The 17879-nt window shown below is 40.7% G+C and overlaps 1 protein-coding gene across 2 annotated transcripts; it reads left to right on the forward strand.

Annotated features, from left to right (window-relative positions):
- The first annotated feature begins 58 nt into the window (after positions 1 to 58).
- Positions 59 to 17317, forward strand: LOC117452650 (endothelial zinc finger protein induced by tumor necrosis factor alpha-like). Of its 2 annotated transcripts, XM_071204460.1 has the most exons (3): positions 59 to 329; positions 432 to 533; positions 12385 to 17317. In XM_071204460.1, the coding sequence occupies exons 1-3, from the start codon at positions 287 to 289 to the stop codon at positions 13596 to 13598; spliced, it is 1359 nt and encodes a 452-aa protein (XP_071060561.1). In that variant the 5' UTR covers positions 59 to 286; the 3' UTR covers positions 13599 to 17317. The 2 variants fall into 2 exon arrangements, with proteins under 2 accessions (XP_071060561.1, XP_071060560.1); XM_071204459.1 differs by having other exon boundaries at positions 59 to 533.
- Positions 17318 to 17879: the final 562 nt, after the last annotated feature.

Genomic DNA, 17879 nt, shown 5'->3' on the forward strand with positions numbered 1-17879 from the left:
GTAATGCACCTACAAGTTGGTTTGCCAACCGCCAATAAACACTAAAGAAGAAGAAGAAGAAGAACCTGGATCCATATGGCGTCTCGTCGCTACGGTTCTCTCTCTGTGTGTTCCTGAGAAAGTGTGTGTGAGCTCCAGCTCTACTGATCCATTATCTGTGTGTCTGGATAAACCTCCGAATGGACTCTGTGCTCTTTTTTTCTGGAGCGTTTACCACGGACTATAGGAGCTAGCTTAGCATGCTAGCTGGAAACACGTTAGCAACACTAGTCAGATTGAGAGTTTGATGGAGAGAGAAACGCTGTGTTTAACGGAGTTTGCAAGAAAAGGTGATCTAGTAAACATGAGTAAAGTCCAAATGCTGCTGTCGTTGAAGCAGCGATTCACTGCTGTTGCTGAAGATATATTTGCTCTGTTTGAAAAAACGATAGCAGAGTACGAGGAGGAGCTGTCTCTTTCCAAAGAGGAGAAGGAGAGACTCCAGAAACTACTGGACGCTGTTTTACAGCCTCAGCTTCGGATACACAGAGCAGGTCTGTTCCCTTTACTCTTAAATAACACTTTAAACCAGGGGTGTCCAAACTACGGCCCGGGGGCCATTTTGAATTGGCACTCAGCACATTCAAAAAGTTTAATGAAATATGGCCCACAAATGAAACTTGTGCTTTTCTTATATTGTACTTCTTAAATATGCATCTACATATTACACAGTAGTATTCATGTGTTAATAAGCCCACTTTTCAAATAAATTCAGTCAATTCACATACCTGCCAACCAAGGCCGCCTTAATGCACGGGCTGACCTGGGCTGAAGCCCAGGGGCCTACGGAGATCGGGGGCCTATCATGAGCCAATACAAAATGCATTGTTTTGTAATTCGTCAAAGGTGCTGTCCATCATTTGATCTGAATGCATGTGGCTGGCGATTGATACAAGTTATAAGACACCCCCGTGCCATTCAGAATGAGAATATGTTTCACATACGACTTATTCAAAATGCGAGTGATCGAGTAGATGAAGGTTGTTTAGGTGAAAATGTCGGAGAGGAAAAAGTTTGAGAGTGGCACTCGGAAAAGGAAATTCTTGAGGGAAAATAAGTTTCGAGACAAGCAACTATTACAAAATATGCCGAAGCTTACAGGTTATTTTAAACCTGTAAGCCACCTCTGAGCCAAGTAGGCATATGTCTGGTTCTGATAGCGATGGAGTAGCGGGAGAGGAAAAACAGACAGGAGGGACTTTTGCCAATGTTGAACTTTACAGTCGGCTACCAGACCGTAGTCGAGGAAACAGGGGGATGACTCTGTTGTCTCCCAGGGCAGAAGCAACAAGCTTCAGGTTCAATAACCCACTTTACTGAAATGACTGGAGAGAGGCGAGCTCTTCTTAGGAGGCCATTGCATTCATTTAGTTATTCTGTTATACACAATACTTGACAGACCTATATCTTTTGCTGTCTCGTTTCACTTCCAGAAACATACACACGCTCGCTCACTCTCGCTCTACCATACCCACACACACATGCACGTGCCACACCCCTCTCTCTCTCTTAAAGTGGACCTATCATGCTATATTTGAATAATATATTGTAGGGCCATACCTATATAAAACATGTCTGCAAAGTTTTTTTTTCAAAATACCAAACGGATCATGCATTTTAGCCATGCCTCATTTTGCTCTATTTGCTCTTTTTTAGCCCTGTTTTTGCAAGGGCTGAATCTGTGAAAAGTCTTCTTCGCTGCTTTTGTGGCAGACTACAGCGCCACCTACATCCCTGGCATATGTACTACAGCGTCTCCAGTGCTTTCGAACGGCAATGGCCGTGGCTGTCTCCTCCTGATAGGTGGAGAGTTGCCCATACAGGCGGAGCTCCTCGTTTCTGACATCAGAGATATTTCAAATCTGTATCAGATCCGTTGCAGCCCCGTTTCTAGAGATTTTGGTATGGAGGAAAAGAGAGGGTTGTGTTTTCTGACACTTGGTGGGTTCCCTGACACACCGGGGACACATTCATGTATAAAATACCTACTAAAGTGCATTTTTCATGATAGGATAGCGATCTCACTGCATGACCCTAATATCATAGCACTACCCCCACTCTGGATCGCAATTGCACACAATTATAATCCAGCACAGTATATTACATGACCCTTGCCTAAAATGCATACCGATAAACATCCACATTTGCATTCAATCCATTTACAAGTGGGCGATAGAAAAAAGGTACAACATTTCAGTGCAGATATGCAGATATGCAGTTATATCGCAGTCTTTGTGTGCACATATCACTGTGGAGCATAAAGGCCGCTACTAGGGATGGGTATCGTTAGGATTTTATCGATACCGATACCGGTACTGCTTATTGGTATCGGTATTTTTCATGAATACAAGATGTGAAGATTAAACAGTCATTTTATTGTAATTTTCTTGCAGAAATAATTGTATAACTTATACATTAGCTTTTTGGGGTTTTCCCTCAGAGGCTGAAAAGACGCATTTGTTTTTTAACATTTGTAACTCAGTTACATCTTCATCCAGACATTTCAAACTGACAACCTAGCTCGACAAGAGATCCTTAAAACATTGTCCTTCAGTGACATCATGCAAAACTGTGATATGAAGAAATTGTCGCGTTGCTCGCAAAAAATCCCCAAGCTTCAGATACGCCCACCTCCAAGCGTCAACGCACGCTGCTGTGTGGACGCTCCGTAAGTGTATAGTCTGTCTTCCGGTTGTTGCCTCTTTTGAATGACGAATACACCGCTGCCTGCTGGTAAGGACAGTTATTGCCACTCGTCAATTGAAGTCTTTGCGGTGTGTTCGTAGGCGGGCGGCGGGTGGCGTAGGCGGGCGACGTAGTGGACGTAAAAGTCGGGATGCCTTCATTACGCGTTCTTTGTTCTCAGGTTAGTGTGTAGCGGCCTTAAGGAAACCCTTAAAAAGGCATTAATAGCTGAGCTCTAAAATAGCAGTCAGAAGGCATTTAAAACTTAAATTCTCCATTTAAAATGACAACTTTAATTGGAAATATCAAAGACAGAAATATAACTTTAATCCCATATTGTGTGTGTGTGTGTGTGTGTGTGTGTGTGTGTGTGTGTGTGTGTGTGTGTGTGTGTGTGTGTGTGTGCGCGCAACTCAAGGCATATGCTCGAACCGGAGCTGCCTGGACGCTGCAATCATGTTGCTGAGTGTGCTGACTTTTCGTACAATGTCCCGCTGTCTGCTTCCTGCATCAAGTCAAGTGCTCGGCGCAGTTGTGTGGATAGAGCGCTCCTCTGTTTTCATTTAAACATCTCCTTATATCCGTTAGCGCAGCTAGCTAGCACCAGATGCTAACAACAACAATGCACTAAGGTCTCTCTCTTGCTCGCTCGGGCCACACAGACACACACCCTCCCGGTCCTCCAGATGGCCAGTCGGTGCCTGCCGGTGAGCGTGGAAGTGTGGTCTGCCACAAGCAGGCGGCAGGAGCGGGGCTGTCAGCATCAGCTTGTAGATGGTATTTTAAACTCGATGCGCTCTGAAGCTACGGGGCGGTCGAAGAAAAAAAATACACATGCGTTAATCGCGTTAAAATAATTAGTGGCGTAATTTTTATTTGTATTATCGGTATCGTTATCGGTCTTGAGAAGCAGGAAGTTATCGGTATCGGTTTCAAAACACCAATATCGTGCATCCCTACAAAAAATATAATACAATTTTGGGATATTTATCTCCCATTCTTTCACTTTTTCTGACATTTTCAACACCAAACATGTCGTTAATGTGTCACAGCAATCTGAAAGCCTGTACATTATTTATATCACACTTTATCAGTAAAACATGCAGTAAATGACTTTTTTAATGCAGTATTTTCTGATTTATGGCGCAACACAAAGATATATCGCTCTGTGCAAACCTTTGACTTTAATATGTCAACAACATGAAACAAGAATATGAACCTGGCTTTATCCAATGTTCACACAAGAGTTCTGGCTTTCCTACATCCTTACACATCCTTCATCTAAACCAGGGGTGCCCAACCTTTTTTGAACCGAGAGCTACTTTTAAAGTAGCCAGTCTGCCAAGATATACCAGTCCAAATAGAGAGGCGTAGCCATTACTGACAGCCTACTACCAGGTAAATACACACTTCTACTTCGTATAAAACTGACCTTTGTACGATTAATACTTCATAAAATACTGCAGATGCTTTATCTTACCTCTTTCTAATATACTCACATACAAGTATTTAACTGAAGTTACACAACAGTGTTGTTGATACAGAGTTGGAGTTTATTCACACGTCACATACTACAGTGGGTCATGTTTTCAAGAAACATTGAACAGTGCTGCCACATATGACACAGGGAAAAAATAAAAGACTCTGAACCCTTTCTTTGCCATTATATACAAATAGTGTTGCTACAAAAGTATAAATTAGGCTCACTAATAAGACAACTCAGATCAGAAGCTACTCGGGAATCTGCTTCCAAAGTTCAATAAAAAAGACAAAATTAATAGAATCAAACCCTTTTTTGTAGCATTTTATTAGAGTATAAAAAGAAACGCCTTTTTTAAAATAGCAACACTAGTTTCTTAACCTGAATTGATAATAGACTATAATCAATTTAAACAGAACAGATCTTAATGTTTGCATTCTTATACCATTTTGTACAATAATTATCATGAATAAGTTCAAACAAACTTACAGCTGATTAATAACGGTATCTAACTTGAGTTTTGATTATATGAAGAACCTGTTGAAATGCTACTGTTATTTTTACTGTCCCCCAAAAGCGCGTCGGCAGCCTGCAGGAATGCTTCTTTCACAACTTCGCCGTCTTTGAAAGACTTCATGTGTTTCGCAAGAACGTGACTGACCCGATAAGATGCTATGGTAGCAGCCTTGCTCTTGTTGTTGGGCCTGGTGAAAATGGACTGCTGTGCATTTAGCTGTCCTTTCAGGCCCCTCCCCTTTTGGAGCGTAGGGCAGAATTAGGAAGGAATTCCGTCTCGTAGCGTTTGTGCACTGTTTTGAAATGCCGCTCCTAAATGACCCTCCTTCGATAAAGCCACGCTCGCATTGCAGGTGAGACAAATGGACTTTGAATTGGAATAGATACAAAAATAATCATCCTTCCACTCGGAGTGAACATTATATATTTTGGGCTTTTTTGCTTCTGCCGTAATTGCGGTCTTGTGTGTGTGCGGACTGTCACTCCTGTTGACACGGACAACGTCAGCAAACTAGTGCCCACTGCCCAACAGCCACGCCCAGACACATGGGGTCACGCCGGCCAATCACAAAGCTTTGATGCGTTCAAGTGCATTATTCTGGCACAGGAAGATTATGTTACAGGACATTAACGATAAAACAGAATGTTGTTGTTCTATTTTTAGACACATCTCGCGATCGACTGGGAATCTCGCGATCGACTGGGAATATCGCGATCGACTGGTTGGGCACCCCTGATCTACACTGTCTCAACTGAAAGAGGACCAGAAACACACTAAAAATATAATAAAATGTGGAGATTTGGGATATTTATCTCCCATTATTTAACTTTTGGGGCATTTTACAGAACAAACATGTCGTTGTTGTCACTGTTTACCAAACTACCACTTTTCTGAAAAATGCATAAAATGATGCAATATGTTAAATACATGGTTTATATATGTAAGTACTAGGGTTCCATTTCTTCTGATTACCTATTCTGGGCTTGCACATATGCCGCACTGTATATATAATTGGACGTAGTAGGCGGAGTCGGCCACTAACGGCTCGACAGTAATGTCAGAGTTCAACTCCCGCCTGTTCCAGCCTGCTCCAAATAAGGGCAAAGAGGCGGAGCCGAGGCTGGACCTGCTGCCACCGAGCTGGAAGTTCCAGAGCTAGCTGAAACTACCAAGCTAAGCTAACATGCTCCCCATCTGCACACCGCCGTCGCATTTTACGTTTCTAAGGTAAGCAGACATGAAACTATTCAGCAAAACTATAAATAATATTCTAAGTTATTTAGTTTTTAGCATAATACTTCAGAATCTTAAAACCCCTTAATGTTTGTATGCAATTGTGCTAAATTCAACACTGGAATCAAGCAAATATTAATATGTTTGCATGACATTAGTTATTTATATTTTGATATCACTTAATTATACCTTTAATACATTTAAGTCAAACTAAGGTACTTGTGATGGTAGCTAGTTAGTGCTCTTACCTGTGAGGCCTCCTCCAAACAGCATAATAACCAGACTGTATCATTCAAACTAAGTACCAGTTCTAGATCCTTGACTTTAGACCAGGGGTGGGGAACCTTTTTCCTATCAAGGGCCATTTCAATTTTTACAATATCCTCAGATGGCCGTACAAGTTATTGACCTCTGCTTAAAAAAACTAAAATCACAGCCCATTCATTTCATTCTGTGCAAAGAAAAAGCAACCTCTTAATCCAGATATCTCACCATGACTCGCGTATGCATGCACGTGCAGGGTGTGGCGTGCTCCCCTGGGAAGATTTTTTTTTAAATGTTGAAGTTAAAAGCATCAATCTGGTGCACTTTGAGAGCAACCTTAGGAGATCTATGGACACATCTCTCAACACCCAAACACAACTGTAAGCAGATTTTCTTTTAATTTATGGATATTTGACAAATCACTCCCCTTTCGAACTATATTCTTCTTTATTAATAACTGTCATATAGTATTTTATACCTGTTTACTTTATTCTCTTATTTTTTTTTATAACTATAATGATCAAGATGTGCCTTTACCTCACTGGTTGTAGAAAAAGCTTCTTATATTCGTTAGCATAGCTAGCTAACCAGATGCTAATGATAACAACACAGTTATTGACTGTCTGATCAGTATGACAGATGAGCAGATCGCCACTGGGCTTTCAACTAAAGACACAGACACGCAGAAACTGCGGCATGTGTATGGACTTATCGGTACTGCAATTTCTGAAGTGGCGTTCTGGTGCTCTCCGTCAGAACTGCACCCCTGTCAGTCGAGACATATACCACGTGATGACACGTTAGGCTCGTGTTGTGTTCAAGGACCCTGACCTTGGCCAGGAAAAACAGGCACTCGCTTGTTTAATTTTTTTTACGGTCTAGATTTCTTAAATTTTTTAATTTTTTGCGTGTGTTTATAAATTACCTCGAGGGCCGTACCAAATTGTCTCGCGGGCCGTATACGGCCCGGAGGCCGGAGGTTCCCCACCCCTGCTTTAGACAAACAATTCAAAAGACAAAATGTATTTAAAGACCAATCTTTATTTGAATGTGCCTCTTAACCTGAGATATTAGTTATACAGTAATAGTATTGACAATCTAAAAAAACTGAGCAACTCAACAGTCAACTTTATATTTCTTATTGTCCAAAGCATTTATTGTTTTAATTTTTCCCTTCTCATATTCGGTGTGGACGGATTGAGACAGCGTGGTGTCCAGAGAGCAGCAGAGACTTCAGGGAGAAACCTCCGTGTGATGGATGTCCCGTCTGTTGGTTTGGAGACGACTGAGGGTCTTTCCTCTGCGAGGAGGACCAGGCCTGATGGAGGAGCCCATGCTGGGCATAGCTGATACCAACTGCACAGGCCTAGTCTGTCACTTTATTTGACTACATGTGTTTACTTATACATTTAATAGTTTTACACCTGTCCATATGTGCTTTCTATTTAAAACATTTTTGATTAAGTTTTGGTTCACATTTCAATAAATTGTATTTGTATTTATATTCTTTTCGTCCATTATTCTTACTGAAAATGTTAGATTACACATTCACATCTGACTGAAGATTGGCCCCATTTATTTGTGACGTTGCAAACTCTGCGGTACAAGGCACAAGTGATGTGAAGCTCATAAAGTGAGGCAAATAGAAATAATCAGCTGATGGAGTGTAGATGTGGAAATAGCTGCATTCGATCAGCTGACTGTGTTTTCACAATAAAAGTAGTTTCTTAGTGTACTGGTATTACAATCTCATAACATCAGCTTTTAATGTTCCTCTTGGATGTTCTTCTTGACCCTCAGAGAAGGAGAACATGTTGTGTCTTTCAGGCATGTCCTTTCCTAACAAAAATGACAGGAAACATAAAACATATTATTGCAGAACAAGTGTGTTATTTATGAAAGCGGTGTGTTTAGGGGCTGTAGATATAATTATTTTGTAATTGTAATGTTTTTTTTATTTCAACAGTGAGCTACAATCAGATTAAGAATGAACAGTATGAAGCTCATCAACATTGAAATATGTTATTTTCAAAATAATATTTAACTGTTATCAAAACGTAGTGCAACTGTAGAAGCTTGCTCTGTTGTCTCACTGAAAGAATCACTTTTACCACGTTTTTTACAGACAATATTGAGAGATAAATAGTAGCAGTTCTCACTATGTGTTAAATATCTTTGCCTTCAATACATTAAATTAGAAAGCTCACAAAGTCATATTGCTTGTTAACATCTAAATGTAACTTTTTGCATGAAAAAAAACCCTCAGCTTAACTGATATGTTAAGCTGAGGGTTTCCAACAGCTTGGGGTTTTTAAGATGTTGGGCATTTTAACATGGGGTCTATGGAAATTGCTCCTTTCTGCAGTCAGTCCCTATCGGCCAATATATGAACTGCAGTCTGTGGCACTTCCGTATTGGCGTCCCGGCTCTTCCCCAGAGTTTGCCGCTTGGTTGGCATACATTAATTGATGATAACATTTTCTAACAAATCTTAGTTGATACAAAAAAGCCTAATAACTTATTTTCATCAGAAGCTTGAAATAGACCCTTCATATTTCATCTTATTAGAATCACTCTGAGACTTCTGTTTTTAAGGGCTGAGCTGCCAACAAGATGAATGAAACCCTATATGGGGCTTTCACACCAACGCGGTTCCAGGGCCGTTTTCGGAGCTAGAGTCTGAAAAGCACCGTTTTTTCCTGTTCACACCACCGTCGCCTCTAAGCTCCGGAATCCGGTTCGTTTCAAGCACGAAAAAATTGTCGGTCTAGAAGCAAGAACCGCATGTCACGCTTACGTCGGAGGGGGGCAAGATTAACCTGAGCTAACAGTTAATGGCGAGTACAGCAAATAACAGTTGTAACAAGCAGTAGTGCTGAGCAAAGTGACTAGAACGCCACCACACTTATAAAAAAAACACACTTTATAAAGTCAGGCAACACTAACAAGGCTTCGTGTGATTCTGTTTATTCGTACCTTACTTTGACCATCCGTTCGCTGTTATTGATCATTGTGGAGAGCAGGCAGACGTTTTGTGTTGTATTATAGCAGCTATGGGATGGAATCAATACATGGGCTGCACAGGTTGTCATGTCCGACTATCACAAGTGGAATCATAATGAAAAATACGCCGGTAAAATGTGCCTGTAGAAAACGGCTTATGCCACAATAGGATAGCAACAACAAGTAGTCAGTTTAGCTTTGGTTGCTATGCTAACATCACCCATTTTATACCAGAGAAACTTTAATAACGGCGTTATGATGCCAAACAGCGTCAATTCAGACTGACACGCATTCACTGATGGGGAATTGGGGATATGTATCAGCTGCTTGTGTGACAGTCAGACAGTGAATACTTTACAGTGGACGCTGCCGTGTGAGCTAACCCGGAGCTAACAGGAGAATAAACTCCCGTGGAAGAGCAGCACTGCAGCGGTCGGTAAATGCCGCTGAAACACATTAGCACATGAACCGCGGTACTCTGGAGAAAAGTATAAAGTTGGAGAAGTCGTTATTTTATTTAATCTGGCATCGTGTGATTAAAAGCAACACGATCATCGACCCGACACAGTCCTGCATTGTTGTAGTGAGCGCTGTAACGCCGTTGGGGAGAAAATCAGCGACGTAAACGGTGACGTCATGACTCAGCAGCAGCAGCGCCAGTCGGGCTCTGGACGGTGTGAACAAAACGGGGGCTGAAAAGAAAAACGGTTCCGAACCAGAAAAGCTCTAGCACGGAGCTATAACAGGAATCGCGTTGGTGTGAAAGCCCTAATAGAGAGCTGTGATATAGGCATTTTTCTTAAAGCATATTAATGTATCGAGCCTAATTTACCTACATGTTGCTAACTTACAACTTAACTGATGAGGCGATATACCTCACCTTTATGAGTGGCCCAGCCCTTCGTATATGTTTTCTGTATGTGGCCCTTGGTGAAAAAAGTATGGACACCCCTGCTTTAAACTCTTTGGTAACACGTTAAAGTCTTTGGTAACACTTCTGACTGTTTATTAGTGCTGGGCAACGATTACACATTTTAATCAAATGATTTTCTGCCATTAATTGCATTGTGATGCACACAATTCAATAATGAATTAAAAAGTAGTGTATTGCTTACTTTTATTTTAAACAAATGAGGTTATTTTTAACAGTAGTCTATTCCCTTTATAGAGTAGCATTTCAAATATGTCTTTTACATCTCAAAAAACATTAATGTAATCAAATATAAAACCAAAGCTATTTGCCACTGCCAGGGCATTAACGTTTTAATTAGTTTGTTATATAAAGCCTCCGAGTCCAGTGATAAGGAATGTACATTTTTGTGAGAATATTTGCGTACTTTTAATCAACCTGTTAAGCCCCCTTAACATGACATTCCCAGAACAAATGACTATATCTTCACTTCTAAAAGGGGTAAATTAATAATCTTTTTTCTCAAAGCAATGATAAACCCGTGAGTTGAATGTAGAAAAGAATCAAAATCGGAATCAATATAGATGTTTTTATATTAAAGTAAATTCAGATTGAACCTCTGTGGTTATGAAGTCCTTTGAGCGCCTTGTCCTGTCCCACCTGAAATCCATCACAGACCCACTCCTGGACTCCTGCAGTTCGCCTACAGAGCCAACAGGTCTGTGGACGACGCTGTCAACATGGCCCTTCACTTCCTCCTCCAGCACCTGGACACAGCAGGAAACTACGCCAGGATCCTGTTTGTGGACTTCAGCTCCGCCTTCAACACCATCATGCAGGACAAGCTCTCCCAACTGCACGTGCCCGACTCCACCTGCAGGTGGATCACAGACTTCCTGTCTGACAGGAAGCAGCACGTGAGGCTGGGGAAACACGTCTCTGACCCCCGGACCATCAGCACCGTTTTTTTTTAAGAAATTCAATCTGCCAAAGACGATGATGGTGAACTTCTACACCTCCATCATCGAGTCCACATCATAGACTATATGCATTACATTAATGCACACAATGTTTATACTCCTTTCTGCACATATTCTTATTTCATAGTTTATATTCTAAAATGCATTCATAGCATTCTATTTCCATGTAAAGTACTGCTTTATTTAATTTGAATTGCTATTTAACTGTATTTTATACTATTGCGGTATACAAGATTTTGTGTTTTATATTAGATTTCCTGTTTTTTATATTTGTTATGTATGCAAAATGCACTGTTTGATGTCTTTTATACATAAATATGTGTGTACTGTGAGTAAGGAGACTCCAACCAACAAATCCAACCCTCTCTTTTTTCCTCCTTACCCACATCTATAAAAGAAAAATGGGGGGGGTGCAAACCATGGATATATATAAAGGCTAAATGGCTCAAGGGGGAGTCTCCACCGTAGCTCACCGGTTGCCATCTTGCCACAGTCAACAACTAAGGTTAGTGATCTGCACAAAGATACTCTTAACTCGCTGAAATCTTGACTGATTTACAAACGGTTTGGTTTATTATAAATGTTATTATCATGGCTATGATACAGGAGACAACGAGACATGTTGAAAAAAAGTCCAAGATTATAATTATAAGTATGCAGTATCATAACTACATCTTTGATGTTTATAACAAACCAAACCGTTTGAAAATTGGTTGAAAATTGAGCAAGCTATGGTTATTTCAGAAGTGCACCATAGAAATAATGCTATGAATAAGCGAGCTGCCTGTGGCAAGATGGCCGCCATGTGGCAACGGCGGTCTCCATTGGCCAGCAGCGTGGGTGAGTCATCTAGTGTTTATATATATATCTATGGTGCAAGCGAGCAGATCCAGAATTTGGCTCCGATGACGTCATTGGTGAAATGTGGCACACGTGACACGTCCCAAACTATCGCACACGCACACACAGCAGTGACACTATAATTTACATGTTTTTACTATGTTCAATCTGAATTTACTTTAAAATAAAAAAAATCTATATTGATTCTGACTTTTCTACATCCAACTCACAGGTTTATCATTGCTTTGAGAAAAAAGATTATTAATTTACCCCTTTTTAGAAGGGAATTTATTGTCATTTGTTCTGAGAATGTCATTTTCGAGCCTGAGACCTGAAAAACAGGCTTGGGGCTTAACAGGTTAATGGTGATTAGATTTTTAAATGCTAACACTTAATAGTTTGTTCTGACTTTGTGCTTCCTGTATTCCTGCAGATGTCCAGCAGCTGGTGGTGGTTAAAGAAGAGCTTCTCCCTGACCAGCAGGAGTGGGGCACCCGTCTGGACCAGGAGGATCCAGAGTCCCCCCCATACATTAAGCAGGAACAGGAGGAACTCAGGATCAGTCAGGAGGGAGAGCAGCTTCAGGAGGGAGAGAAGGCTGATATCACCAAGTCCACTTTCACTCCTGACCCTGTGAAGAGTGAAGATGATGAAGAGAAACGTCAGTCCTCACCGCCTCATCAAAGACAAACTGAACACATGGAAACAGAAGCTGATGGAGATGACTGTCGAGGACCAGAACCAGCCAGGAACTCAGATCCAGAGAGCAGTTTACAACCAAAGACTGAGGACGACACTGGAGACTCTTCTGAACCTGACGCTGGAGATTCTTCTGAACCTGACACTGAACACAGTGCTGATTGGAAAGAGACCAGAGAACCTGCGTCAGGCTCAAACTCACTGCAAAATATACATGAATCTGTCAGTGATTCACGATGTATTGCTGTAAAGAAACCATTTGGCTGCTCTGTGTGTACAAAATATTTTGTATCGAGTGGAAAATTAGAGCTACACATGAGAATCCACACAGGAGAGAAACCACACAGCTGCTCAGTCTGTAAGAAAGCTTTTTCACAGAGTGGAAGTTTAAAGCTACACATGAGAGTCCACACAGGAGAGAAACCACACAGCTGCTCAGTCTGTAAGAAAGCTTTTTCACAGAGTGGAAGTTTAAAGCTACACATGATAATCCACACAGGAGAGAAACCACACAGCTGCTCAGTCTGTAAGAAAGCTTTTTCACAGAATGTACATTTAAAGGAACACATGATAATCCACACAGGAGAGAAACCACACAGCTGCTCAGTCTGTAAGAAAGCTTTTTCACAGAATATACATTTAAAGGAACACATGACAATCCACACAGGAGAGAAACCACACAGCTGCTCACTCTGTAAGAAAGCTTTTTCACACAGTGGAAATTTAAAGACACACATGAGAGTCCACACAGGAGAGGAAATATACAGCTGCAATGTTTGTGACAAAAGATTTAAATGGCATGGTTATTTCAAAAGGCACAAGTGTGTTGGTCGTCAGTCCTCACAGCTTAATGTAATTCAAACTGAGGATAACAGAGAGGCAGAGCCTCCAGTCAGCAGCTCAGCTGAACACATGGGAACAGAAGCTGATGGAGAGGACAATGAATAAGTATTATGCCACTTCACACATGAGAAAAAACTGCCTGACTGTATTAACATTGTTGCACAACATTCGTATAAGACTTAAATGAACTCCATCTTTATCAACATAAGTGGACAATATGTTTAATGTTTTCGTCATACTGATTTTCTGATCTATAAGTTGACTGTTGATGAACCATTTTATTTTGGATTGAGGGCTCCAAGTTTCCATATTGAGTGGTGCAGTGACGTGTCCTAAAACCCAGAAGTAAGCTGCGCATGGGTACCTTCTGGATCCCTTGACAAAAAAGCAATGCAATTTCTTCATAGGATTTTTGAAAATAGCTCGAAATAAGGTCTGTGGTTGACACACATTTAAGAGACGGATCACATTTTGTTCAGTCGGATAATATTCACATGTCTACCCTACTTTTATAATTTTTGAATCATAAATCTAATCGATAGATTTATGATTCGAAGGGATAGAGCTAGAAAAAAAAGAAAAAACCTGAATAGAGCTAGAAGATAGCCAGGACCAAAAAATACGGAGTGTGGACTGGTAATGGAGAGGGGCCAGTTCACCTACTGGGCCACTGCCGAAGTGCCATTGAGCAAGGCACCTAACCCCCAACTGCTCACTGGTGCCGGCTAGACTGGCTGCCTCCACTCTAATCTCTCAACTGCATGTGCATGTGTGCATATAACTGTGTGAGTATTTGTATATGTATGTGCATGTTCTATAAAGTGTGTACTGCATGACCCATATAAAAACGAATGTGTGTGTGTACGACAGAGTGGAAACTGAATTTCCCCCTCGGGGGATTAATAAAGGTCCATCTTCTCTTCTCTCTTCTCTAAACATAAGATCTCGAGCATCTAAAGCAATATTGGTAAATGATTTAATATCAGATTATAATATTGATATATGCTGTCTCACTGCAACTTGGTTGAGACATGAAGAATATATCAGCATAAATGAGGCCACTCCACCCAGCCATATCAATACTCATATTGCTCGAGGTACAGGCGGAGGAGGTTGAGTTGCAGCCATCTTTGACTTACTTACTGTTGCATTTAACTCTGTATTAGATTATGTTGGTTTCTGTCAGAGTGTAAATAAACCAACCCACTGCTATAATCACACTCGACCTTGTTCTGATTTATGGTATTGAAATTGAGCAACTATTAGTCGAAACCCATAATCCTGCTTTATCTGACCATTTCTTAGTAACTTTTGAAGTACTGTTACCAGTGGCGTTTTTACATGTACAAAAGTGGTGGGGCACAACAAACGTAGATATTTATATAAGCTTCTGCAGTGACGTGCAGTGAGGTTCATGGCTGGTGAGGCACTGACTCTTCAGGTTTACAAATATTATATGTTGACCTAAATCAAATCATAATATTATTTTCAATAGCTTTTTTAGTCTGATGCTTTGATTCATTTTAAACAGACAGTTCAACAAAAGGATTCCCAAAAAAATGTAATTTTATCATTTAAATATTGAATTGTTTTCTAAGACCCCATTTTCAATAAAATTGTGGTATTACCTTGACTTGAAGATGAAGTCCATTTGCCTATCCCTCTGGACAAAAATCTCTATTACTTTTTTGTAAAAGTCGTCCTTATGTTCTTGTAGTTGCAAAAGTCGAATCATACATTATAAAAGTAGGGTAGACATGTGGATATTATTCGGCTGAACAAAATGTGCATTTATCTAACAGGTACGTTTCCCACAGATCTTATTTCGAGCTATTTTCTAAAATCCTATGGAGAAATCTCATTGCTTTTTTGTCGAGGGAACCCAATGCGCAGCTTACTTCCGGGTTTTAGGACGCGTCACTGCAGCTCTCTCGTCTCCTCTTCACACACCACACTTTTCGCGGAACACGTACTTACACCCAATCAGTTCTGAATTATGTGAGATGACGTATGGTGGGGATGGCAGCTCAGTGCCCCTATGGTAATAATTGTTTTGGCACACACATTATATAGAAAAATACTCTGAGCATGCGCAGTGTAGTTTTTACAGTCACTATTCACTTAGACAGTGAGAGGGAGGGGCATGATCGGGTTTTGTCCCACATGGCTCTCAGCAGCTCAATAGGCACACACTGTAGACACTAATTAGAAGAACACAGACTAAAACAGCAATGTACAGACAAATCAGATGATTAAACATGATCTTAAAATATATTTTACATATATATGTTTTTGTAATCATTGTTTGTAATACTTTCTGCTGACACTAGATGGGGCTCTGCCCCTAATGACCAGTCGCCACTGACTGTTACTAGACTACAAACCATTAGTCAAAGGTTCCTGCAGCAGAAACCTATATGTTAGCGCTATAGCCACATTTAAGGAAGAGATTCCATCAATACTTAAGTCGATAGCATGTCTGTATGTAAGGAAGGAAACTTATACAAAATGTACACCACCCCAAATTGATCTTGTTGTTGATGGTGCTACAGATGTGCTGCGAATAAAATTAGACTCTGTTGCTCCTTTGAAAAAGAAGAAAATAAAACAACATAGATTAGCTCCATGGCATAATGCCGAAACACGCAAAATAAAGCAAAAGTCGAGACAACTTGAAAGGATATAGCGTTCCACTAAACTTGAAGAATCTCGTTTAATTTCACATATTACTCAATGAATATAAGAAAGCACTGCGTAAAGCGAGAGCAGCCTACTACTCTTCATTAATAGATGAGAATAAGAACAATGCAAGATATCTTTTCAGCACTGTTGCCAGGCTGACAGAGAGCCACAGCTCTATTGAGCCTTCTATTCCCATAGCACTCAGTAGTAATGATTTGATGTGCTTTTTTAATGATACAATTCTTACTCTTAGAAACAAAATTAATGACCTCTTGCCTTTGATCAGTATAGTGTTATCAACAGTTCCCGGAAACGTACGTTCTAATATTACACTAGATAGTAAACCAGAATGCTTTTCAGCCATAAACCTTGAACAATTGAATTCAATGATACTTTCTTCTAAATCATCAACGTGTATCTTAGACCCGATTCCAACTAAGCTGTTAAAGGAAGTTTTTCCATTAATTAACACTTGTTTATTAAATATTATGAATATGTCTTTATTATCAGGCTATGTTCCACAATCATTCAAAGTAGCAGTGATAAAACCGCTTCTTATAAAGCACAACCTCGATCCAGAGGTTTTAACCAATTCTAGACCTATTTCTAACCTTCCGTTCCTCTCAAAAATTCTTGAGAAAGCAGTCGCAAAACAGTTGTGTGATTACTTAAAAAATAATGATTTATTTGAAGATTTTCAGTCTGGCTTTAGAACACATCATAGCACAGAGACAGCTCTGGTTAAAGTCACAAATGACCTTCTAATAGCCTCAGACAAAGGACTTGTCTCTATTCTTGTCTTGCTCGATCTTAGTGCTGCTGGGACGAAGGTACCTTCATCACTATGGACTGACGGCTTCAGGCCGGGTAATATGGCACTTTATTAGCGTGATTGCACTGTATATGTTGTCTGTGGCTGATGATTGTGTGCACCTGGTGTCCTGTGTTGTCTCCTCCCCCCTCACCTGTGTCTTGTTGTACTGATAAGACTGTGTGTATTTAGGCTCTGTTTCCCTGTCTTTTGGAAAGGCTGGGTGTGTGTGTGAGATCCTTGTGGCTGCAGGATGTGTGCAAGGAGGACAGCAGGATTGAGGCTGTGAACTTTGTGCCCATGATTTTAATAAATGCCCACGTCGGGTTATATTTTTGGACGTTCTGCCTCTGCCTCCTTGCTTGGTCTGGGCCGCTCAATTGTCAGCGTCACAGCTGCATTTGATACGATCGACTATGTTATCATATTGCAAAGACTAGAGCACTTAGTTGGCAGACAGGGAACTGCTTTAGGCTGGTTTAGGTCTTATCTATCTGAACGCTCTCAGTTTGTGTGTGTCAACGATGAATCTTCCATGCAAACCAAAATTAGCCATGGAGTGACACAGGGCTCAGTGCTTGGACCTATTTTGTTCACATTATATATGCAACCTGATCTCAACAGAATGCGTGACTCCACCACGACTCCTTAACACCACAATGCGTGGTGGAGTCACGAACTTTGTTACATTTGCGTGTCGGCATCACGCAAACAACCCCAATGTAAAGTGAATGAGGCTCCTTTGTCGTGGTGCACACACGCATTTCTACAACGTCCCGCAGTGAGCTTTTATTCTATACAACGTTTTTTAAATCTACTTTATAGCGTGTAGTAACTCACGGGAGGCTTCTTTTATTTTATTTGTATTCATAATTATTTGTATTTTTCGTCAG

Source organism: Pseudochaenichthys georgianus, chromosome 9 (genome assembly GCF_902827115.2).
Source record: "Pseudochaenichthys georgianus chromosome 9, fPseGeo1.2, whole genome shotgun sequence".
Taxonomy (NCBI): Eukaryota; Metazoa; Chordata; class Actinopteri; order Perciformes; family Channichthyidae; genus Pseudochaenichthys; species Pseudochaenichthys georgianus.

Excerpts from the sequence above, each read along its gene's own strand:
- LOC117452650 (XM_071204459.1), top strand. The coding sequence starts at position 287 with ATGGAGAGAGAAACGCTGTGTTTAACGGAGTTTGCAAGAAAAGGTGAT. Across the intron at positions 534-12,384 it reads GCTTCGGATACACAGAGCAG|ATGTCCAGCAGCTGGTGGTG; the intron begins GTCTGTTCCCTT and ends GTATTCCTGCAG.